Raw genomic sequence first — 24210 nt, 5'->3', positions numbered from 1 at the left:
GAGCATATCTTCAGAGGCGATCGAGTAATCTCACCCACCCAACTCAGAAAAAAAGTACTCCAACTGGCACACGAAGGTCACCTAGGAAGGAGCTTGACGAAAAACAAGTTGAGAAACAACTATTGGTGGCCAGGAATGTGGAAAGAAGCAGAAGAACTGGTCAAAAATTGCTCCATGTGTGCCATGAGTGACAAGTCCAAGATCTTAAGAAAGACCCCCTTACAGCCTATTGAACCTCCCAAACGTGTGGTCTAAACTGGCAATCGACATCATGGGTCCATTCGAGAACCTCGAAACAGTCAAAGTATATATCATAGTACTTGTCGATTACACCTCTAAATGGACAGAATGGGGAATAGCGGAGGACAATGTGACCACAAAGAAAGTCACAGATTTCCTGACAGAGATCTTCAACAGGGAGGGAGACCCCAAGGAAGTGGTTTCGGACAACGGGTCTCAGTTCATGTCTATGGAATTTGGGGAATTCCTCAAGAAAAGGTCCATCAGCCACATAACATCTTTGTACCATCCAATTTCCAACGGACTTGTGGAACGCATGAACAGGCTCGTGAAGAGCGTAGGTCAACTGGCCACGGCCAACAACCTCCCGTGGAGAGAAACCCTCAAAGAAGCTTTACATGCGTATAGAACAACCCCACACACCACCACAAACATAGAGCCCTTCACCCTCATGCGAGGTAGGGTTGCAACCAACCGGTTTAGACCGGCGTGGATGTTCTTATACACGGGAGAAGCAAGGGTGAACATGGATCTACTTCAAAAGACAGTAAGAGAAAAACAAGCAAAAGACAATACGACTCCAGACATGGAGTAAAAGAGATGATGGTTCGTGAAGGAGACTGGGTATGTGTCAAAGAACCGAAGAAAACTCTCAAGGGTGAATCCATCTTCAGACCTCCAACGAGAGTTGTGAGTTGTCATGGGAAGTCTGTCATCCTCGATGATGGAAAGAGATGGTCTGGAGATGATCTCATAAAAGTAACAAAAGACATCCAAGAGACCAGCATATCTAAGGACAACAGTCCCGACAGACCATCACAACACACCTCACATCCCCTAAGAGAATCCCTCCGTGAACATGTGGACAATGACCTCACTCCATGCATCAAGGAGTCCCCACTGGAAGAATGTCCAGAAGGAACCGCAAAATCATCCAAAACTTCAACAATGACTATGTCTATTACTAATGTACACCAGTTTACCCATCTTCCCTCTGCCTCTCTCACTTGACCCCCCTTTTTTCCCCCTTTCACTTTCCTGTTTCCCCCCCCCCCTGTTTTTCTTTTTTTTCTTTTTGCCTCAGGTGGGGGAGATGTTATGGTAATACATGCACAAGTCTCTTTAGAACCTTGTGCATGTATATTCCATTTAGAGTGCCTCGCCAGTTGGTGCCTCTACTGTGACTACCCCGGGGGCCTCGAGTTAAAGCTCTTACTCACCTCCATCATAGTGTGCCTCTTTATTACAAGGGGTTACATAGTATCCCCTTTGTCTAGCTTCTCATGTAACATTTTTATGTTACCCTTTCCTTGATGAATAGCTGGTGGCAGTGGTTTACTTTTTACTACCGTGGTGGGTCTTTACCGCGGGCTGCGTTCGCAATTGCAGTAAAACACCCTTGGGTGCCATTTTTGTCAATGTCCCTGGTCTTTTTTGGCCATTTCTCTGTGGAAAGGTCCTTCGAGATTTTCTCAATGCCAAATCAGGTTTGGTCCCTTTGTTAGTTTTGTCTTTGGCAGGATTCATGAGTGAAGCCCACCTCTGGCTCCAGGGTCTCTGGTGGGGGTAGGAAGCGAGGGAGGTACCCGAAACGCCCTTTGCTTAATCTCCTAAGAAACAGGACTGCACGCTTAGGTGATTGGTCGTCTGGCTGTACGGCAAGGACAGCCACCCTGCTGGGTGACTGACAGCTAGGCTGGAATGAATGGGAGAAACCTGCATAAAAGGCAAGGCTTTTTGGCTTGGAAGGCAGAGTCGACCACTGGACAAAGGAATCCTAAGAAGAACTTGGAAGAGACGCTTGCTGCAACTCCTGGATCGCTGGTTTTCCTGGTGAAGCCCTGGTGCTGTGCTGAAGCTCCGAATTCGCCTTGACTAGAGAAGCCCTGCAAGGACGACTTCTTCCGTTGGGTTGGTAGGACCAATCAACCCCAAAGTGAACTCTTCTGGACATCCTCGCTGAGCTGGCTGTACTTCCACTGTTGCTGCTGTTGGAACCGAAGTGCCAGGGAGAGGAACACCAGATCGAGTGTGTTGCTTTTAAGTCGGACCCAAGCTCAAGGAAGATCCTCTGGACTCCCAGGAAGCAGGACTGACCAAGCCTCAGCCACCTCAACAGAGTGCTGGACCCCAGATGCAAGGAAAGTCCATAGTGGTAGCCGAGAACAGCAGTGGTGCTATTTGCTGGAGATGCGAGGAGCTGAAACCGCAAAGTGCAGCTGAATTGAAGTTTGCCCATTTATGCCGCTGACCTTCCTATTGTAGTGCAGGAGTCCCCAGAAGTCCTCCCTCCTGTACCCACGACTGAGGCCCAGGAATCGCAGGATCTGCAGAGCTACACAGGAACAGAAGCCAGCTGGATCCATTTCTTCCAACCAAAAGGTACTGTAAAACTAAGGGGACTTACTGCTTGTTGTAGTAGCCTAACTTGTTCTCAGTTGTGAATGCTCTTGGTTGCTTCGCAGACTTTCTTTGCTGCTTTGTACCTCACAAGCCTCTCAGCTTGTGGCCCTTCATTGATTCTACTTTTTCTACAAAAACTTCTAAAACATTACTTGCCTGCAAGAAGTGCTTCAGCTCACCTAGACTTTTGCTAACTAACATTGGCTGTCATGGCTCACTGAAAAACTCAGACTTTGTGCTTTACCTTTTGTTAGGGAGAATTCTCAGAAATGTGCCAATTCCTCTCTACCTTGGAGACCCCCAGCACTTTTCCTGGACTGTTGGGACTTTTTAATTTCTAACCTAGAGAGAGACCTTTTACCCCCAACACTCGTGTAATTTTTCTTGCGATTTCTGTTTCTTTTGGTTTTTGGAGTCTGACAAACTCCATAGGCATCTTTTTGCATTGTGTCACACAGCACCTTTAGTGCAGTGAGACGGGAAGTATTTTAGATTTCCCAAGGTTTAAATAGCTTACTCTTGGATTAACTACTGTTTCAAAGAGGAGTAAAGTGAAATTGACTTTACTGCACATTGTAACTTTCTAGACCCAGCACACACTATCTTACAATCGGGTGCTGGAGGGGTTGCCTAGTATCCCCTTTGTCTAGCTTCTCATGTAAAAAAATGTATGTTACCCTTTACATGATTAATGGCTAGTGGCAGTGGTTACTTTTTACTATGTGTTGTGTTTTTACCGCAGGCTGTGTCAAAATTGCCTGGTCTTTTTTCATTATTTCTTGTTGTTTTGGTCCTTCTTGAGATTTACTCTGTGCACCAAACCAGGTTTACCCCTTTGTTTGGTCTTTGGTCCTGGCTCCAGAGTGTCCAGTGGGGGCAGGAAGTGAGGGAGGTGCCCGAAACTCCCTGTGCTTAGTCTCCTAGGAGACAAGAATGCACTCTGATGATTGTCTGGCTGTCCAGCAAGGACAGCCATCCTGCTGGGTGATTGACAGCCAGGCTGGAATGAATGGGAGAAACCTGCATAAAAGGCGAGGCTTTTTGGCTGGAAGGCAGAGTCGACCACTGGACGAAGGAATCCGAAGAAGTACTGTATGGAGATGCCTTCTGCAATGCCTGGACCGTTGGTTTGCCCGGTAAAGCCCTGCTGCTGTGCTGAAGCTCCAAGTTCGCCTCGACAGAGAAGCTCTGCAAAGACTACTTCTCCCCTTGAGTTGGTGGGACCAATCAACTCCAAAGTAAGCCCAGTGGACATCATCTTGGAGCTGGTTGAATTTCTGCAGAGTGCTGCTGGAAACCGTATAGCCAGGGATAGGAACACCAGTTTGTGTGCGTTGCTTTTAAGTTGGCCAAGAGCTCCAGGAAGATCCTCCGGACTCCCAGGAAGCAGGACTGAGAGCCTGAGCCCCCTCAACAGAGTGCGGGACCCTAGAAGCAAGGAGAGTCCACCTCGACAGCAAAGAACCGCAGTGTTGCTATTTGCGTTAGTTGCGAGAAGCTGAAACACCAAAGTGCCACTTGTTTGAAAGTTTGCCATTTGCGGTCGGTGACCATACAGTTGTGGTTCAGGAGTCCCCAGAAGTCCTCCCTCTTGTCCCCACGACGGAGGCCCAGGAACAACAGGATCTACAGAGGTCATCAGCTGCATCTTTTCTTCAAAACAAAGGTACTGTAAAGTCTGAGAGAACTCACCTTTCACTGTAAATTTGCTTGCTCTTCTACTTCACAAGTCTCCCGTCTTGTGCCCTATATTTTATTTTTTTTTCTTCATCAAAGACTTCTAAAAACATTGTGCAAAGACTTTCTCACCTTCAAGAAGCGCCTCAGTTACATTGACTTATTCCCTATTGACATTGGCTTAGCCTGGTTCCCTGAATGACTCGTCTCTCCTCTGTTTTGTGTTGCACCTATCCTTCCAGGAAGGGGTTAACTTACTCTGCATTGGGGTTCAAAAGTATTTGCCTGCTAAAAGAAATATTTGAGATCTCTCCTTTATTCTGTTTAACCTTCTTTTATACACTCCCTGCCTATCCTATATTTAACAGTTCTATATTAATGACCACAAGTTTCCTAGTTATTTATGTCACCTGAGGGTGTAGGAATTGTCTGTGGGTCATCCCCAATGGGAAGTTACTGAATCTAGGAAACCTAAGCTGTGGATTTTTGAAGTGTATTTGAAGGTTGCTTTTATATTGTTCCTTCTGAAGGCTTGTATAAATGACTGGTAAATAAATTAATAATCGTTTTATCAAGAAACCTTGAGCATAAGTGTTTATTTGAATACTTGTCACTGTGAATCGCCCTGTAGCTACATTACTGTTAACATTTATCCCTCTTGAGATAAGCCTGGCTGCTCAGCCACACTACCAACCTGTGTAGTTCAGACTTATACCAAAGGTTGGGTTCTATTGCAAGGAGACTAAGGTTGTTGTAGTGCACCCTAAGGGTACTACCCCAAATCTTTACCAAACACCTTTCTTCCAGGAAAGGGTAAATTACCTTTGCATTTGGGGTTCAAAAGTACTTGGCTGCTTCAGAATATTTGTTTAAGCTTTGCTTTATTTTCAAACCCTTTTGACACCCAACTCAGTAGTGTTCTAAATGTACAGGGATATATCAATGTCCACAGTGTCCTAGCTATTCAAGGTGGGTGTGGGTGTGTGTGTATTTTGAAGTATTTGTGTATTTGTTACATATATGTTCTCCCTTCTAAAGAAGGCTTATTCAAACTGACTGTTAAATAAATTAATATTTAATCAAGAAACCTTGTGTAACAGTTTATTTGAATACTTGTCACTTTAGACCTTGTAAGAACCCTACGGCTCACGTTGCCCCCTCTTGAGATAAGCCTGGCTGCTCAGCCACCTTACCAACCTGTGTAATACAGACTTATACCAAAGGTCAGGTTCCCATTGCCAGGAGGTCACAGTAGCTGTAGTCTCCCAAAGGGTACTGCACACACTCATACCCATCACTCTGACGAGGGGACTTTTAGGACTCAAATTGTGTCTCTCGAGTTCCAGCAGACTGCCACCCAAGTTTCAGCTCGATTCGGAAGATCGTGCAATGCACAATGGCTCAAGGTCCCGTTAGGGAGAATTCTCAAAAGAGTCGACCACTGGAATGAAAGAACCAAAGACGAGCTGGAAGAGGACGGCTGCTGCAACTCCTGGACCATTGGTTTGCCCGGTGAAGCCCTGCTGCAGGTCGGAATTGCCAAGATCATCTCAGCCCCTTCAAGGACTTTTTCCTTTGAGTTGGTGGGACCAATCAACTCGTAAGCCACCTGGATACCAATCTCGGAGCTGGTTTGGATTAACCAGGGGTAAGGATACCAGCTTGTGTGCTTGAATTACAGCTACTCGAACTGAAGTGACTCCATTTTGTCAGCGTTTTCTGACGATCCTGTGCAGTGCAGGAGTCCCCAGACGTCCTCCCTCTTGTCCCCACTACTGAGGCTCAGGATTAGTGAGATCTGCAGGAGCTGCTAGGAACCAACGACTTCAGCTGTATCTTTTGCTTCATATTAAAAAGGTACTGTGCCAACCCGATTGAGAGAATGCCTCTCTCGCAGTGAAAGTTTGTGGAACTTTCCCAACTTGCAGGCCTAATCATCTTGTGACCCCAACATATGATTATTTTTCGTACAAACTACTTCCGAGAACTTTGGCAGAGACTTTACTGTTTCTTTCAAGAACTGCTCTTTCCAATCCAAGACACTAGTCCATTGACTTTGGCCCAGGCCTATTAAGCTGAATCAAGTCCTCTAGGGAACTAAAACTATTTGCAGTGCCTAAGAAAGTATTTGTGATCTCTGCTAACTTGTGCCTTTTTACTCCCATTGAAAGTAACTGAAATGCAATTTTGCTCCTATTTCAGGGGAGCCTAATTTGTTCAGAAACATACTGGTTTGCTATTGATGTGTGTGTGTATAATATTAAAAGTTGCCTCCTTCTAGTGAATGTTTTCTAAATGATAATGTAATAAATTAATAAGTGTTTTACCAAGAAACCTTGAGTGCAAGTGTCTACCCCCCACCGCAAGTAAGTTAACCACAGAACTCCTTCAGGGAGCCAGGCCAATGTCAATCGGGCAAAAGTCTAGTTGAGCTGAAGCACTTCTTGCAGGCAAGTAAAAGTCTTGCACAATGTTTTAGAAGTCTTTGTTGAAAAAGAAGAATCAATATAGGGCCACACGCTGTTAGGCTTGTGAGTAGTAGAAGATGCAAGCAACTCTACAGAGCAACCAAGACTAGTCTCAACTGAGAGCAAGCGAAGATAAACAAGAGGTAAGTTCTCTTAGACTGTACAGTACCTTAGCGTATAAGAAAAAGGTGGCAGATGACTTCTGTTCCTGTGCAGCTCTGCAGCTCTGTTCCTGGGCCTCAGTCGTGGGGACAAGAGGGAGGACTTCTGGGGACTCCTGCACTGCAATGGGACGGTCACCAATGCCAACCGGCAATCTTCAAACAAGTGGCACTCCGGTGTTTCAGCTTCTCGTGTCTACCGCAAAAAGCACCACTGTGGTTTCTGGCTGTCTAGATGGGCTTTACTTGCATCTGGGGTCCAGCACTCTGTTGAGGTGGCTCAGGCTCCGTCATTCCTGCATCCTGGGAGTCCGGAGGATCTTCCTGGAGCTCTTGGCCAGCTTAAAAGTGATGCACTCTGAATCTGGTGTTCCTCTCCCTGGCACTTCGGTTCCTGCAGCAGCAAGTCCAGACGAGTTCACTTTGGAGAGGATTGGTCCCACCAACTGAAGGGGAGAAGTCGTCCTTGCAGGGCTTCTCTAGTCAAGGCAAATTCGGAGCTTCAGCGCAGCAGGGCTTCACTGGGCAAACCACTGGCCCAGGAGTTGCAGCAGGCATCCTCTCCAAGTTCTTCTTCGGATTCCTTCGTCCAGTGGTCGACTCTGCCTTCCAAGCCAAAAAGCCTCGCCTTTTATGCAGGTTCCTCCCATTATTTCCAGCCTAACAGCAGGGGGGGCTGTCCTTACCGGACAGCCATGCGGCCAATCACCTATGGGTGCATTCCTGTAACCAAGGGGTATTAAGCACAGGGAGTTTCAGGCACCGCACTCACTTCTTGCCCCTGCCAGACACTCTGGAGCCAGAAGCGGGCTTCACTCATTAACCCTGCCAAAGACAAAATTAACAAAGGGACCAAACCTGGTTTGGCGCACAGTAAATCTCACGGAGGACCTTTCCACAGAAAAATTGTTAAAAAAGACAACCGGGACCATTTTCACAAAAATAGCACCCAAGGGTGCTTTACTGCAACTGCGAACTCCGCTCATGGTAAAATCACAACGGTAGTAAAAAGTAAACCACTGCCATTAATCGCAGAAAGGGTAAAAAAATTGTTACATGAGAAGCTAGACAAAGGGGATACTAAGTAACCCCTCCAGCACTCCGTTGTCAGATAGTGTGTGCTCGGTCTAGAGTAAGTAAAGTCAATTTCACTTCACTGCTCTTGGAAACAGTAAGTTTATCCAATAGAAGGTATTTAAACCTTTGGGAAGTCTAAAAGACATCCCTGTGTCACTGCACTGAGGGTGCTATGTAACACGAAAAGATGATGCCTATGGAGTTATCTAAACCCCCATAATCAAAGAACACAAGTGTAAAAAACACATCAAAATGCATGAAAGAGTGGGGAAAAAAGTCTCACACTCTTTCCAGGTAAAAAAAAAAGGCCTCAAAATCCAGCAAAGTTGCTGGGGGTGTCTAAGGTGAAGGGAATTAGGGAGAATTCTCATAAATGTGCTAACAGTATAATACAAAGAATAGCGTTCCAACGACAAAGCCTGTGAGAATGAAGGAGTGGAAAATGCTCCACTCATTCAGGATTAAAGAAAAAGGTCCATAGGTCCATCAAAAGGTGCTGGGAGTCTCAATAACAGAGGGGATGAAGCATACACATAAGACTCTCCAACAACTACGAAATGTGGTCATATACAGAGCTCTGTAAATTGAAGAGTGCCAATCCAGCGCTTCGAGGTTGGCAAACACGAATTCTGGGTTGGATACAGCAGCTCACCTTTCCAAGGTAGCAAAAATGAGAACCAGTAACAATACATAACTGAAAAATGATCAAACTCACATTGAAAATCTGCTTATCCCTCTGGAGAGAATAAAACTGCAGGTGACCAGGTTTTCCATTCAGAACCAACGCCTGTGTCCTTGGGTCCACAATCAGGCCAGTCTTGACCTCATCACCTGAATACAAAGACGAGAAAACATGCTTATGTATAACATGGACTCATCAAGGCAGCAAGAACCAGACATCAAAATGTGACCCTACCTTTCACAAGGCCTTGAATCACTGCCGAAACTCTCAGATTTGCATGAATCAGTGTGATTTCTGTGGATAAAACCAATGACATTAAAGTGTACGTGGAGTCAAAGAGCGTGAAAAGAAGTGAAAATGTTATTACAAGTACCAAACTGTGTGCTTATTAATGTGGCCCAAAAAACAATTTATTGCCAAAATATGGGTGTTCGATTTGATTAGTCTCCTCTGCGCATATTAATGTGGCAATGCACCTAGAAGGTGACACATCATTCCACGAATATTCTTTTTAAACTGCTAGCGATTTATTATTTCCGGTCATTGATGTGGCAAAGTGCCTTCCACAGGAGGATATGTCAGAACGCACAAACAACGAGCAATGGAGACCGGTAAAGCTGCATAGGAATAAACTTGCAGTACGAGTGGAGGAAAAACAAAGCCGGTTGGTTATTAGAACGTTTAAGATAATCATCACAGGCAGCAAAATAAATACCTGCCAATATCGCCACTAAGTGTTGGGGGCACCTGCCTGTGACAAGACTTTAGAAAGCCCACCTTTAGTGAAAAGGGTTGCACCGCTTAAGTTTAGCTTGAACTACCCAAAGAATTGGTAGAAATGGCTGAGTAGCCAGGCTTAATCTAGGAGGGATGAGGGCTGTAGTAAGGCACAAAGTACTCCGAGCATACACTTAGTTCAATGAAACACAAACTAGAGGTTATATCAAGATAAACATTTTATATACACACCAAGGCTTATAACTTTCAAGTAAGCTAGGTACCATCACACAGTAGTATTAAACAATTATTGCAATATACAAAGGATACAAATACTTCATAACAATGGTAAGGTAACACAAAAGTATCAGATGAAACATGTATGCAAACTTCAGACCAACTTGTATAAGTTCAGTTAACCACTACTTAACCAATCTTCAGAAGTCCAACCCTATCCTAGGTGAGTCTCAAAGAGCACTGGGAGTCCAGTGGCCCAGGGCTGAGGGAGGAAAGGCAGCAATTTCTTCAAGTGTACATATGAGTATTGTTAGGGAAATGTATCATTTTTATGCTTCATTCCCTCTCCTAGTGAGACCCCCAGCACTTTTTGATGGACTTCTGGATCTTTTTCTTTAATCCTGAATGAGTGGAGCCTTTTTCCACTCATTCCTTCTTATGGGCTTAATCATTATGACCCTTTTCTTTGTATTTTACTGTGCTGTGGAATCCGTTTACTCCATACCTCTTAACCACAACCACTTAACTGCCATAGCCTTCTAACGTTTTCTCTTTCATTAAGCCCTTAAGGGCAACAGGGAGGCAATCCCAAGGACAAGATACCTCGTCCTTGGCACTTAAGGGGTTAAAGGTCATCTGTATTTTACTATTGCAGCAGACAGCTCCTTATGGGCAGTGTTGCTGGGGACCCTTCGGGTCTTGTGAGAATCTTTCCTATATCCTGAAGTAACTACAGTTCTTAAGGATCTCTCCTAAAACTTAGTCTAAGAGATTGGCACACTACACCTTCTTTGGAGTGCCAAGGGCATACTTGGTATCCCCCTTCTCCTGTAACTTATGTCACAGACAATCCCCTAGTTATCGCTGGTGGCAGTGGACTTGTCCTACCAACTATTGTGTGATTTATCTACCGTAAGCTATGTGCATAGCCTAGGTAGTGCACAATAGGGGCACCCGAGTACCAACTCAGGTGCTCTTTTTTTCGCCATTACTAGCATGGTTATTGTTCGTCAGCCCTTCTAACATTATGGGGGGAGGAGGTCTGTTTTGTGTGTTTGGTGGGTGTTGGGTAAGATTTTCATATCAATGATTGATTGTAAACCCCAGAACATGTTGCTGTCACTGGGGAAACTATTTTACCTTGTCCATAGGGGAAGGGGAAACGTTTCCTCCCCCTTCGGACCTAGACTTTTACTCTTATGTTAAAAGGTATTTGTACTGCGCACCATCACCAATCGGAATTGGTCCCCAAGCGCTCAGGCGGATCTACAAACAATATGGCGGGGTGGGCTAGTCGGGTGAAGAGGGCGTAGGAAAGCAAGAAGGTGGTATGCTGTTGGCAGCTTCAGTTCGGTTTTCACTGTGCGCCGAGCTTTGGTGTGAGCATAGGATTGATGTGAGACTTCGTCTGCTGTTGGTGCGTTTTATGTGTTTGTTGTTGCGGTGAAGTTTGGGGGGTTTGCTGAGCGAGAAGATCATTGTGTGGATTTTTGTGCGAATTCGATAAGCAGAGATTTGAGCATTGGGTTAGTGGGTTATATGTCCTTGCTTTCTTGATGTGATGTGTTATGGAGAATTCTCAAAAATGTGCTAATTCCCTTGCCCCCCAGTAGCTTTACAGGAAAAAAAAATCAAGTCCTCAAAATCCAGCAGAGAGTGTGACCGTTTCCCCCCACTCATGTATTTTCATACGAGTTTTACCTCAGTTGTATTTAGTTATGGAGTCTAACCAACCCCATAGGCATCTTTTTCATGTGTGTCAACAGCACCCTCAGTGCAGTGACACAGGGAAGCCTTTCAGGCTTTTTAAAGGTTCAACTACCTTCTCTGGGATAAACTACTGTTTCCCAGAGTAAGTAAAGTGAAACTGACTTTACTAGTCATTTAAATTCCTAGACCCAGCACATCCGATCTTACAATAAAGTGCTGCAGGAGTTACCTAGTATGCCCCGTGTCTAGATACTCATGTAGCAGTCAAATGCTACCCTTTCCTCTCAGAATGGCTGGTGGCAGTGGTTTGATTTTTCCCCCGACCACAAACTATGCGTAGCTCCGGTAACGTTAAGTCGCGGGAGCCATGTTTTTCAAGATGGCATCTGAGCCACCTTTGTTAAAACAGGTGCCGGTCTTTTTTCGCCATTTCTTTGTATAAGGGTCCTTCTAGAGTTTCTCTGCGCGCCAAACCAGGTTTGGTCTCTTTGTTCATTCGCCTTTGGCGGGCTTCAGGAGAGAAACCCACCTCTGACGCCAGAGTGTCTGGGGTGGGCAATAAGTAAGGAGGTGCCTGGGCCTCAGTCGTGGGGACAGAGGGCGGACTTCTGGGGATTCCTGCACTGCAAGGGGACGGTCAACAACAGCAACTGGCAATGTTCAAATCAGTGGCACTTCGCGGTTTCAGCTCCTCATGTCTCCAGCAAATGGCACCACTGCATTTCTGTCGGGAGGATCTTCCTGGATCTTGGGTCCAACTTAAAAGCAGCAGCGGAAGTACACCCAGCTTCTAGAGGATGTCCAGACGGGCTTACTTGGAGTGGATTGGTCCCACCAACTCAAAGGGAGAAGTTGTCCTTGCAGGGCTTCTATAGTTGAGGCGAATTTGGAGCTTCAGCACAGCAGCAGGGCTTCACCGGGCAAACCAATGGTCCAGGAGTTGCAGCAGGAGTCACTTCCAAGTTCTTCTACGGATTCCTTCGTCCAGTGGTCAACTGCCTTCCAAGCCAAAAAGCCTTGCCTTCTAAGCAGGTTTCTCGCATTAATTACAGCCTAGCTGCCAGTCAAACAGCAGGGTGGCGGTCCATGCCGGACAGCTAGCTGGCCAATCATCTTTGGTTGGATTCCTGTGACCAAGGGGATTTAGCACAGGAAGTTTCGAGCAACTCCTTCACTTCCTGACCCTGTCAGACACTCTGGAGCCAGAGGCAGTCTTCACTCATGAATCCTGCCAAAGACAAACAAAGGTACCAAAGGGACCAAACCTGGTTTGACGTGCAAAATCTCAAGGACCTTCACAAGAAGAAATGGCGAAAAGTAGAACGGGGCAATTTTGATAAAATGGGCACCCATGGGTGCTTCACGGCAGCTGCAAACGCAGCCTGTGGTAAAAACCCACGATGGTAGTTAAACCACTGCCACCAGCCATTAATTGTGAAAAGGGTAACAAAAAATGTTACATGAGAAACTAGACAAAGGGGATACCAAGAAACCCCTCCAGCACCCTATTGTAAGTGTGTGCTGGGTCTAGAAAGTTACAAATGTAAGTAGTCAAATTTCACTTTACTGCTCTTGGAAACAGTTTATTCAAGAGACTGTAGTTAAACCTTTGGGAAATCTGAAAGACTTCCCTGTGCCACTGCAATGAAGGTGCTGGGTGTCACAATATAAAAAGATGCCTATGGAGTATGTCAGACTGTAAGAACCAAAAGAAACCGTTAAAATCACAGAAAAATACTTGAGTGGGAAAGAGGTCTCACTCTTTCGAGGCTAAACATTTGTTAAATCCTAGAGTCCAGCAAAAGTGCTGGGGGTATCTAAGGTAGAGTGGGATTAGCACATTGCTGAGAATTCTCCCTAACAGGCTAACAATTACGTAGTTGTCCAGATGTGACACGAGCTAATAATTTCTATCTAAATTTGGCAATGGCTAATATTTGCAATTCTATCTAAATGTGCACTGGCCAATGAACAAGTTATTTTGTTACCTGGTAACGTTTCGATGGGATGTCCCTCCGACGTATTCCACATCTGACAGTAATGTCCACAACTGTGCTGCTTCGGAAATTTTTTCGGCATTAAATCCTGCGTCGATGAGCTGTCCTTCGAGGGCCTCAGTCGAGAGCCAACGAGAGAGAGATTATATATATATATATATATATATATATATATATATATATATATATATATATATATTTATATTTATATTTATTTCAAGGACAAGCCCAGCCTGTGGAGGGTGCGGCAGGTGAGACCGAGATGATCCAACACTTGCCCGGGAGAGCGCGCTCGGACCAGCCAGTCGTCCAGGTAGGGGTAGACGTGAATCCCCCCCCCCCCTCGCCTGAGGTATGCTGCCACCATCACCATGAGCTTGGTGAAGACCCTCGGGGCGGAGATCAAACAGAATGGCAGGACCCGAAACTGAAAGTGCGAATCGCCAGCCGCAAACCTCAGATACTGCCTGTGCTTGGGATGAATCGGCACATGAAAGTACGCGTCCTTGAGGTTGAGAGACACCAACCAATCCTGAAGTTGAAGGGCCTGGAGGACCTGAGAAAGAGTAACCATCTTGAACTTGTCCTTCCTGATAAGTTTGTTCAACCAACGCAAGTCCATGATGGGTCTCAACCCTCAGTCTTTCTTGGGTATCAAAAAATATGTGAATACCATCCCTTGTTCCTCTCCGCCACAGGCAATAGTTCTATGGCGCCTTTCTCCAGCAGGGATAGGATTTCCTGCGCAAGGAGCGGATCCGGACGCTTCAAAGAGAGCTTCCCCGGTGGATTGTCGTGAGGCCGCTGAAGGAAGGGAAGGCAGTAGCTGTGGGCCATGGTATCCAGAACACACGCATCTGAAGTAATGGCACGCCATTCCCCAAGATAATGTGCTAGCCTGCCCCCAACCGGCGAAACATGGTACATGGCCTCATGACAGATGTAGCGGCTGTGCCTGATGGCAAAAAGGCAACTGCCCGAACGATTTCCCCGACCACCATGGGTACATTTTCACTAACCCCTTTCACTAGCAGCCCCTCTTGATCTACCAAACGAGAAGTAGTATCAAAAAGGAACCTCCCGTCCATTGCTGTCCCCTAGGACGAAAAGGCGGAGGTTGCCGTACTGCAGCACTCAAAGACTTTGCTGCAGCTTTGGGGGTCTGCAACTTCTCAAGGCTCTCGTCAGCCTTGCTGCCAAACAAATGAACACCGTCCAAGGGCATGTTCAGAAGACGGGATTGCACATCCGGGGCAAAACCAGACTTCTGCAACCACGCAAACCTGCGTATCACGGTGCTCGCAGTCATGGACCGGCTGACACCATCTGCCGTGTCCAAACCCGACTGAAGGGATTCGCACATAGCATCCTTGCCGTCTTGCACAAGGGCCTGAAATCCATCCCTTTCTTCCCACTCGGGAATATGCTCAGCCGCCAAAGACGCACAGTTCCACCGGGTCAGTGGACTGACCCCTGATCCAGGATATCCATCAAATCACCCTGATCAAACTCCACTGGGAGGGGAGGGGGGGGGGAGGGGCAGACCACCCCAAGTACTCAGTCACCCTCGACATGAGACGCCGATAGGAAGATTCAGCATGTGCCCAAGGTTCAGGCCAGCCAAACTCCACCTCCGGAGAGGTGTCAAGGCCACTGGCGTCATCCAATGACTGACTGAGTTCCTCCATCTGACTATGCCCAGACAAAAGGTAATCAGGGACTTCAGGATGCAGAAGCAAGCCCATCTCCTGATCTGACAGTTCATCAATCTTAAAAATTTCTTGCAAAGGTTGGAGAAAAAATATCAAATAACAGAAAAGGGCTTAAAAACAGGCCTCAGACTTGCTGCGAGCCTTCCTCGCAGGGTCCAACGACCTCAGGGGCACCTCTGGCAAATCCTCCACAAACTGCGTCGAGGGAATCGGCGTCGACGACTTCGAGGCCAGAGCCTCGTTAACGTCCTCCGCCGGACAGGCTTCGACGGTCTCGATGGCGTTTAGGACCTGGCACAGCTATGGCGCTCGCCCTGGTCCGATCAGGGCCTAGACGGCTCCTGAAGATCGCGCCGACCTGCCGAGCCCAAAGGCGTGCTAGTGGTGGACCGAGCCCGTTCCCTGCCGGCTTCTTTCAAAAGGCGCAGACAGAACTGTGCCACCAGACTGAAAAAAAAAATAAATAGGTAACATCTGCTGCCGGAATGAATCCCATTCGGCCGGCGATAAAGACTTGGTGGGACAAGTCAACCGTTTGGCGGAGTCCGCCTCCTCTGAGGACGTTGAAAACGACCAGTGACGGTGCTTCCTATAATGCCTCGACGAGGCAGAGGAATGGCAGGAATGACTCCTAGACCGAGCCCTGGATTTTTGCTGACACGGAGTCGCCCCTCGAGTCATCGGTCGAAAGCCCAGCAGACGTTTATTTACGGGGCTTGGAGCCCCTACCTACCTTTAATTTCCCCTTTACGCTCCCGCAAGGCCTTAGACGTCAGAGACTGGCAGTCGTCAGTGGCGTGGCTTTCAACGAGGCACCAGAGGCAGATGTCGTGCGGGTCCGTGATGGACATTTTCTACCTGCAGTCCCGACACTTCTTAAAGCCCGGTCTCGGTGTAGTAGAGGAAGATGAAGCCATCGTTCCAAGAGACTAATTGAGCGCGCCGAGATTTCGGAGAAAACACGTTTGCGGAAAAAACAGAACTGAGGCTACGGGCGTCGTGCATCCTATATATAACATCCGGTGGAGTCGACCCTTGGGGGACATAGGATTGACGTCATTGACGCAGGACGCCCTCTGCCGAAAATGTTCCAAAGCAGCACAGCTGTGGACATTAGCCGTCAAAGATATGGAATACGTGGATGACACAATCCCCTCGAAAAAGGGGATACTAAGTAACCCCGCAATTGTAAGATAGTGTGTGTGCTGGGTCTAGAAAGTTACAAACTTAAGTTAATTTCATTTCACTGTTCTTGGAAACAATAGTTCTCCAATAGAGTCCAAATCACAGAAAAACACGAGTGGGGGGAAAAGGTCTCACTCTCTCCAGGTAAAAAGTCCTGAAGTCCAGCAAAAGTACTGGAGGTCCCTAAGGTAGAAGGGAATTGGCACATTTCTGAGAATTCTCTCCAACAAAAATATACATGTATTATTTACACACCCAAGGTAGAAATATACATAATTCACTAGCCAATACACATAGGAATTCTTTTTTGAGTCCTTCCCAGTTTCCTGTCCCCACAAACGCACTGGACCCTTGCCAGGCTTCACAAAGGATTCCTGGCAAAGATAAGTCAAACCAGAAACTCCCGCACCTAGCAAGGCAGAAGGACCAGGAAGGGACACGCAAACCACTGGCTAAAAATAATACAGTCACCATTTGGGGTCAATGGTAACCCTTCTGTGCACTAACGTGGCTTTGAGTACAGCCTCGGAGTAAAAATTGCACAATAGTAGATAGGATAAAACCACTGCCACCGGCCATCCAGATTAGCTTGTCACTAACTAAAACGTTACAGGAGCAGTGAGAAAGGTGACCGTAAACACCCTCAGCACTCCACATAAGGTATAAACGATAGGAAGGATAAAAAGACACTCCCCCTAACAGAAAATAAAAAAGGGAAGCACACTGCACAGTTTTGTGTGTGGCGAAGGTCAATGACAGACGCCATAAAACCTGAAGCAAGCATTTCCCCAAAGAAGGTTTAAAAAGAAATTCAAAGTATTCCAAAATATAGGGTAAAAAAGTGAATGTGGAAAATGATTCCAACTCGGGGGAACAGACCAAAAATCTATAAGTCAATCAAAAAGTGCTGGGGGACTCACATGTAGAGGAGACTGTATAACAATGAAACTCTACCCAACATACATGTTCTTGTTCCTACAGGATTTCTAATAGTGTACAAAGAATCCCCTTTCAACTTACTATTATCAGAGTGAGACGTGCAATAAAGTGTCCCGTCGGGCGAGGCAGAGATATGTTCAATGGCTGCTCCCAATCGTGGCAAAAACTCCTTTTTAATTTCAGCACCATATCGCCACTGTACCAGCACAGATTCCACACCACCACTCAAGAGGCTGCTGCCTGTGAAAGAAAATAGTGCCACAATTCAGCAATAAACACTAATAGCAATGCATAGACATCAGATGCCTTCCACTGAAGCATGGCAGTTATCGGACACAAAGGGTTGCAATCAAGAAACTAACGTGAAAACAGCCCAAGGGAACAACCAAGTGACAAAAACCCCTGTAAAGCATTAGTGCAGTCCAACTAGTGTGGGACTAAACAAGACATCTCTTGGTATTAAGTAACCCACTTTTTAATATAGGCCTGTACTACACAAGTTTAAAGTGTGAATGAGCAGCCAGGCTTTTCTTAAAGGGTTAATGTGAGCTGTAGAACTGTACAGTGAAATTAATAAATACAAGATCCAAACAAACACTTGCACACTTAAAAATGATAATACATTATTTATTAAAGCATTCTTTAAAACGCAGTAATTAGCTGTAACATTAATTCCAAGATGGGATTCAATTCAAAAAGAGAATAAAGCAGGCGAGTAATTCATTCATATGTTACACATGTTCCAGCACCCGGAGGCAACGTCATTTGAGAGGCCAGTATAGCATTTACATAGTATCACCTGTGTTCTGATCTAACACCAACCTTTACTTCCTTAAATAACTCAGTACTGCAGACTGATGGGTTACAAGAACAGTTAGATTCTCAGATTCTCCCAAAGGGATACAGCCAGTCTATTATCCCAGCATTAAAGTGTTCAACATTTAAAACCTGTAAGGGAACAAGCACTGCCAAAGCAAATGGGTTCAGAAGGCAGCCTTTAGGGAGCCAGGACAACCAATGGTCAATGGGCAAAGTCAAAGTTCTGATGCTCTTCTTAGGAATATGTTCTTAAATGGTCAGTATTTAAAAGGAAAAAAATAAATAAAAGCAACTCAAGAGGGGTCACCTTTGGAAAGCACAAGCTGTAAGGCCAATGCAGGTAAGTGGAGGTCAAAAGTGTAGAGGTTAAAGCGCAATGCTAAAGATAGGAAACACCCCAAATGGCAAAAGGATAATGTACCCCAAGCCCCACAGTACCTTTGAAATGAAGAAAGTGTTCAAGCTGGTTGCCTTCATGATGCAATGCAGTAGTCCCTTGTTTCTGGTCCTTGGTCATGGTGACGAAAAGGGAGGACGTCTGTGGGCTCCTGCGGCAACACTCGAGAGAGGGACTCCTCAGCAATGGATTTCCATTGATTCAGCGGCACTTTGTGGTTTTGGCACATTTGCTCAGCATCAAAGAAGAACGAAAATCTCAGGTTAGGATTTCCTTGATCCTCGGTACTGGACTCTGGTGAGGGTCTATGGACGCAGATTTCTTGTTTCTGTAGGGTCATCTGGATGCCCACCAAGATCTGGCCGGATTCGGAAAACAATGGACTCACAGGTAGCCAAGATGACCCAAGTATTGAGCTTCTGCAGCCTTGGAAGTCGCAGCAAGGCTGGGGTTGCGCCAAAATAGTGTGTCTCGAGGCTAGCCTAGGGGAGGAAGTTGTCCTTTACGGGTCTTCCCTGTCGATTCGAAAACAGGGTCAGCACAGCTGCAGGGCTTCACCAGGCACTTTGCGGTCCAGGAGGGTGCTGCTGGTGTCTAGTCTTCCGCTTCGGATGTTGACCTCCAGTGGCCGACTCTAAACCTTGCTTTTTATGCAAGTTCCAATTCATTCAGAGTCCTAGGCTGTCACACCAGTGTGGCTTGTACTCCAGGACAGCCAGCCAATCAGAACTGGTTTCACTCCGGCACACCTAGAGACAAAAGGACAGGAAAGCTGCGGGGCTCTCCCTCACTTCCTGCCTTTCCAGACACACTGGAGCCAGGGCTGGCTTCAAAAAGGCAAAATGCACAAATGACTCCAACTTGATGCAAACAGTAAAGCCCAGAAGGAGGAGAAAGAAAAAAAAAAAAACGACCAAGCCATTTTGAGAAAATCAGCACCCTTGGGTGCAGCACTGCAGCTGAGCCATCAGCCTGCAGATACATGTCCCTAGGTAGTAAAAAAGAAACCACTGCCAAATGCCATTCAAGTGAGTTAGTGTTAAGGATAATTCTCAAAATGTGTCAAATTCCCTCCACCTTAGAGACCCCCAGCAACTTTGCTGGATTTTTAGGACTTGATTTTTTTTACCTGTAGAGAGCGAGACCCTTTTTCCCCCCACGCTCTCGTATTTTCATGTGATTTTAAACAGTTCGTTTTTGGTTATTGAGTCTAACCAACTCCATAGGCATCATCTTTTACAATTGTGTCACAGAGCACCTTCAGTGCAGTGCCACAGTGAGGTCTTCCAGATTTCCCAAGGTTTAAATACCTTCTCTGGGATCAACTACTGTTTCCCAGAGCAGTAAAGTGAAATTGACTTTAATTAGCATTGTACTTGCTAGACCCAGCACACCCCATCTTACAAAAGAGTGCTGGAGGGGTTACTTCATATCCCCTGTGTCTAAATGCTCATGCAACATTTTTTATATTTCCCTTTCCTCACTTGAATGGCGGCAGTTTCGTTTTGAACTAGCATGGTTTTCATTTACTGCGGCCGTTCACGGACCCGGTAACGTTAACCGCGGGAGCCATCTTCTTCAAAATGGCATCCAGCCAGCTTTACTAAAATGGTGCCCGGTCTTTTTTCTGCAGGTCTTTGTGGAAAGGTCCTTCTAGAGCGTTTCTCTGTGCGCCAAACCAGGTTTGGTCTCTGTTCATTCGACTTTAGCAGACTTCAGGAGTGAAACCCGCCTCTTGCTCCAGAGTGTCTGTGGTAGGCAGGAAGTGAGGGAGGTGCCCGAATCTCCCTATGCTTAATCTCATAGGAGACCCAAATGCACTCTGTTGTGTTTGGCTGGCTGACTGTCCGGCAAGGACAGCCACCCTGCTGGGCGAGTGACAGTTAGGCTGGAATGAATAGGAGAGAACTGAATAAAAAGTTGTTTGGCTTGGAAAGCAGTCGACCACTGTACGAAGGAACCGAAGAAGAGCTTGAAGAGAACGCCTGCTGCAACTCCTGAACTGTTGGTTTGCCCGGTGAAGCTCTGCTGCAGTGACTACTTGCCAAGTTGGCATCGACAGAGAAGCCCTGGAAGGAAGACTTCTCCCTTTGAGTTGGTGGGACCAATCAACTTTCAAGTAAGCCACCTGGACACCCAGGACACTGCAGGAAACCGTAGAGCCAGGGAGAGGGACACCAGATTGTGTGCGTTGCTTGTAAAATGGCCTAAAGCTTTTGGAGGATCCCTGGACTCCCATGAAGCAGGACTGACCAAGCCTGCCCCCCCACCCCTGCCCCTACCACCCTCTTCAGTCAAGTGCGGGACCTCGGTTGTGAGGAAAGTCCACCTGGACAGCCAGGAACCACGCTTATTGCCATTTGCAGTACCGCAAGGAGCTGAAACACAAAACAGCCACTGAAAGTAAAGTTTGCCAGTGCAGGAGTCCACCGACGTCCTCCCTCTTGTCCCCACGACTGAGGCGCAGGAACAGTGAGATCTGCAGAGCTGTACAGGAACAGAAGTAATCACCTGCATCTTTTCTTCTTTACCAAGGTACTGTAAAACAAGTATAAGAGAACTTAACTCTTACGGTGGAAGGGCTTGTAACTTCTGCAACTGAAGTCTAATCAGCTTGTGGCCCTACATTTGATTCTTCTTTTTATCAAAGACTCCTAAGAACTTGTACAAAGTCTTTTCCATTTGCTTACCTGAAGTGCTGCATCCTATACAAAGTGAGGTCTTCCAGATTTCCCTATTATACATCCTATACAAAGACTTTTTGTCCACTGAGTTTGGCTTGTCCTATTTTAATTGAATGACTCTTCTAAGTGCTATCTGAAAGTATTTGCCCCGCTTATGAATATTTGTAATTTGTGTTCTAATAACCTTTGCCTTTTACCAATTTTTTAAGAGTGTTCTGAATGCCAACAGTAAGATATGTCCCCAACCCCCTTGTTACTGTAGTCACCTGTGGGTGTAGGTTGTGTCTGTGGGCCCTCCCAAAAGGGTCTTAACTGGTTCCGAAACTTGAAGTGTACTGTATTGAAGTATATTTGTTTGTTACTATTCTATTGCTCCCTTCTGAAAAAGGATTTATAACTGAATGATAAATACATTGTTTATGCAAGAAACCTTTGAGTGTAAGAGTTTTTGAATACCTGTAACTGAATCTTTGTGTAACTCCACAACAGCTCACATGTCCCCTCTTGAGATAAGTCTGGCTGCTAAACACGCTACCAAAACTGTGTAGTCATAGTTGCTTGTAGTGTTCCCAGAGGGTACTGCATTCAAAGCTTGCTTAACAGTTAGTGTAACAGATTGTTACATGAGGAATGGGTTAAAGGAACTCCTATGCAACCACCCAGTACTCCACATAGGGTGGTGTGTGCTGGACCCATAAAATAAAAAAGACAGACATGGGTCATTTTACTATTCTTGGCAACAGTAGTGCACCCAAGAAAATGTAGTTAAACATTATAAGAAGTCCAAAGGACTTCTCAGTGGCACTGCACAAAAGGTGCCGTCACAATGCCAACGCAGAGGCCTATAGAGTTTACCAGACTCCATAACACAGTAAGGAACATAGAAAATCATAGTCCTGAAAACACACAAGTGATGAAAAAGGTCCCACTCATGAGTAAAAATTAAAAAGCCCAGAATCCAGCAAAAGAGCTGGGTGTTTCCAAGGTTAAAGTGAATTGGTACAGACATGAAAATTCTCCTTAACAGACTCCAAGCTGATGTCGAGAATGGATGTTCCCTCGACTCCAAAGGTCGCAGCTCCTTTGCAGGACTGCTGGAGATCTTAGACAGGGCTCTACCAGGGTAACAGCAGAAGCTGGTTGCCATGCTGCCTTATGACGGGTCCACTGTCTCCTGGCAAGTCTTGTAGCTGCACAGGAATTTTGGCTCCTTCAGTTTGTTCCAGGATCTCTCCAGAGTGGGTGCAGGAGTCCTATTATCCAAAAAGCCAGGTAAGAGTAGCAGCTCCCACTAGTAGATATATCTCTCTCACACACACCACTATTGGTATAGGTCTGTACTACACAACTTGGTAGAGTGACTGAGCAGCCAGACTTCTCTCAAGAGGGGTACATGTGAGCTGTAGAGGTTACAATATGATTCAGTGTTACAGGTATTAACACTTCAACTCAGGTTTTCTAGTAAAATAATTAAACGGTCAGTTTAAAATAAGCCTGCTTTTAGAAAGGGCAATTGGCAGCAATCAAAATACACTTAAAAACTTCCTCAGATTTAAGTTAAGCAAGTAGATACCCTTTTGGGATGCGTTGGGGAGAATTCTCAGAAAGGTGCCAATTCCCTTCTACCTTAAGAGACCCCCAGTTCTTTTGCTTGACTTTAGGACATAATTTTTATCCTGAGAGAGCGAGCCCTTTTTCCCACCCTTGTGTATTTGTTTTGCACACTTTTAGTTTTGGAGTCTGAAAAACTCCATAGGCATCTTTTTGTATTGTGACAGCACCCTCAGTGCAGTGACAGAAGTCTTTACAATTTCTGCTAAGGTTTAAATACCTTCTCTTGGATAAACTACTGTTTCCAAGAGCAGAAATGTGAAAAACGTTATTCTCTTTGTAGGCCCAGCACACTCTTACATAGTGCGCTGGAGGGGTTACTTAGTATCCCCTTTTTCTACCTTGTCATGCAACATTTAGGTTACCCTTTTTACAGATAATGGCTGGTGACAGTGGTTTACTTCTTCCTACCATTGTGCGTTTTTTACCGCAGGCTGTCCTTGCAGCTGCTGTATTGTACCCGTGGGTGCCCATTTTGTCAAAATGGCCCGAGCCTCCTTTCTTTCACCATTTCCTGTTGGAAAGGTCCTTCTTGAGATTTACTCAAATGCCAAACCAGGTTTGGTCCCTTTGTTCATTTCGTCTTTAGCGGGATTCACTGGTGAAGCCCACCTCTGGCTCCAGCGTGTCTGAAAGGGCAGGAAGTGAGGGAGTATCCTGAAACTGTGTGCCTAGTCTCCTTGGATACAGGAATGCTCCCAAAGGTGATTGGCCAGCTGGCTGTCCTTGGAAGACAGCCATCCTGTTGCTGTGCGAGTGACAGCTAAGCTGAAAATGAAAGGGAGAAACCTGCATATAAAAGGCGGGGTTGTTTGCAAGGAAGGCAGAGTCAACGACTGGATGAAGGAACCGAAGAAGAAACTGGAAGCGAAGCTTGCTGCACCCTCCTGGACTGTTGGTTTGCCTGGTCAAGCCCTGCTGCAGAGGTGAAGCTCGGAATTTCTAATCAACTAGAAAAGCCCAGAAAGGACTCTCCCCTTGGGTTGGTGGCACCAATCTACCCCAAGACGAATTCCCTCTGCTGGCAGTACTTCCATTGCTGCTCCAGGAACCGAGTGCCAGGGGACAGGAACACCAGAATCGAGTGCATCACCTTTAAGACGGACCTGAGCTCCAGGAAGATCCTCCAAACTCCCTCAAAGCAGGACTAACCCACAATGTGTCCAAGAACCGCAGTAGTGCCATTTGCGAGTAGCTGAAGCTGCGAAGTGCCACGGATCTGAAGTGTGCCCATTGCTGCAGCCAGCCTTCAAACTGCAGTGCAGGAGTCCTCAGAAGTCCTCCCTCTTGTCCCCATGACGGAGGCCCATGAACAGCAGGATCTGCAGGACCGCAACATGAACAGAAGCCAGCTGGAACCTTTTTCTTCATACTCAAGGTACTGTAAACTAGGGGTACTTACCTCTTGTGAGTAGCTTGCTTGTACTCACTGGAGCCTTGCATTGGCTGCCCTTTGCAGAGTTGCTTGCATCTTTGCTTCTTCACAAGCCTCCC

The 24210-nt window shown here is 46.2% G+C and overlaps 1 protein-coding gene across 1 annotated transcript in view; it reads right to left on the bottom strand.

The window, feature by feature from the left end:
* The window catches only part of WDR75 (WD repeat domain 75), a 552173-nt gene that overhangs the window by 319631 nt on the left and 208332 nt on the right, over positions 1 to 24210 (bottom strand). The window contains exons 9-11 of the mRNA XM_069615630.1: positions 17287 to 17445; positions 8943 to 9002; positions 8742 to 8857 (exon numbers count right to left, since the gene is read on the bottom strand). Of these exons, the coding sequence (XP_069471731.1) occupies positions 8742 to 8857; positions 8943 to 9002; positions 17287 to 17445 (335 nt within the window). The remainder of the gene's footprint in view (positions 1 to 8741; positions 8858 to 8942; positions 9003 to 17286; positions 17446 to 24210) is intronic.

The sequence above is a fragment of the Ambystoma mexicanum genome, chromosome 9 (assembly GCF_040938575.1).
Source record: "Ambystoma mexicanum isolate Mex_15411 chromosome 9, UKY_AmexF1_1, whole genome shotgun sequence".
NCBI lineage: Eukaryota > Metazoa > Chordata > Amphibia > Caudata > Ambystomatidae > Ambystoma > Ambystoma mexicanum.
The sequence above is the reverse complement of the archived record's forward strand: the minus strand, read 5'-3'. Positions and strand labels throughout refer to the sequence as shown.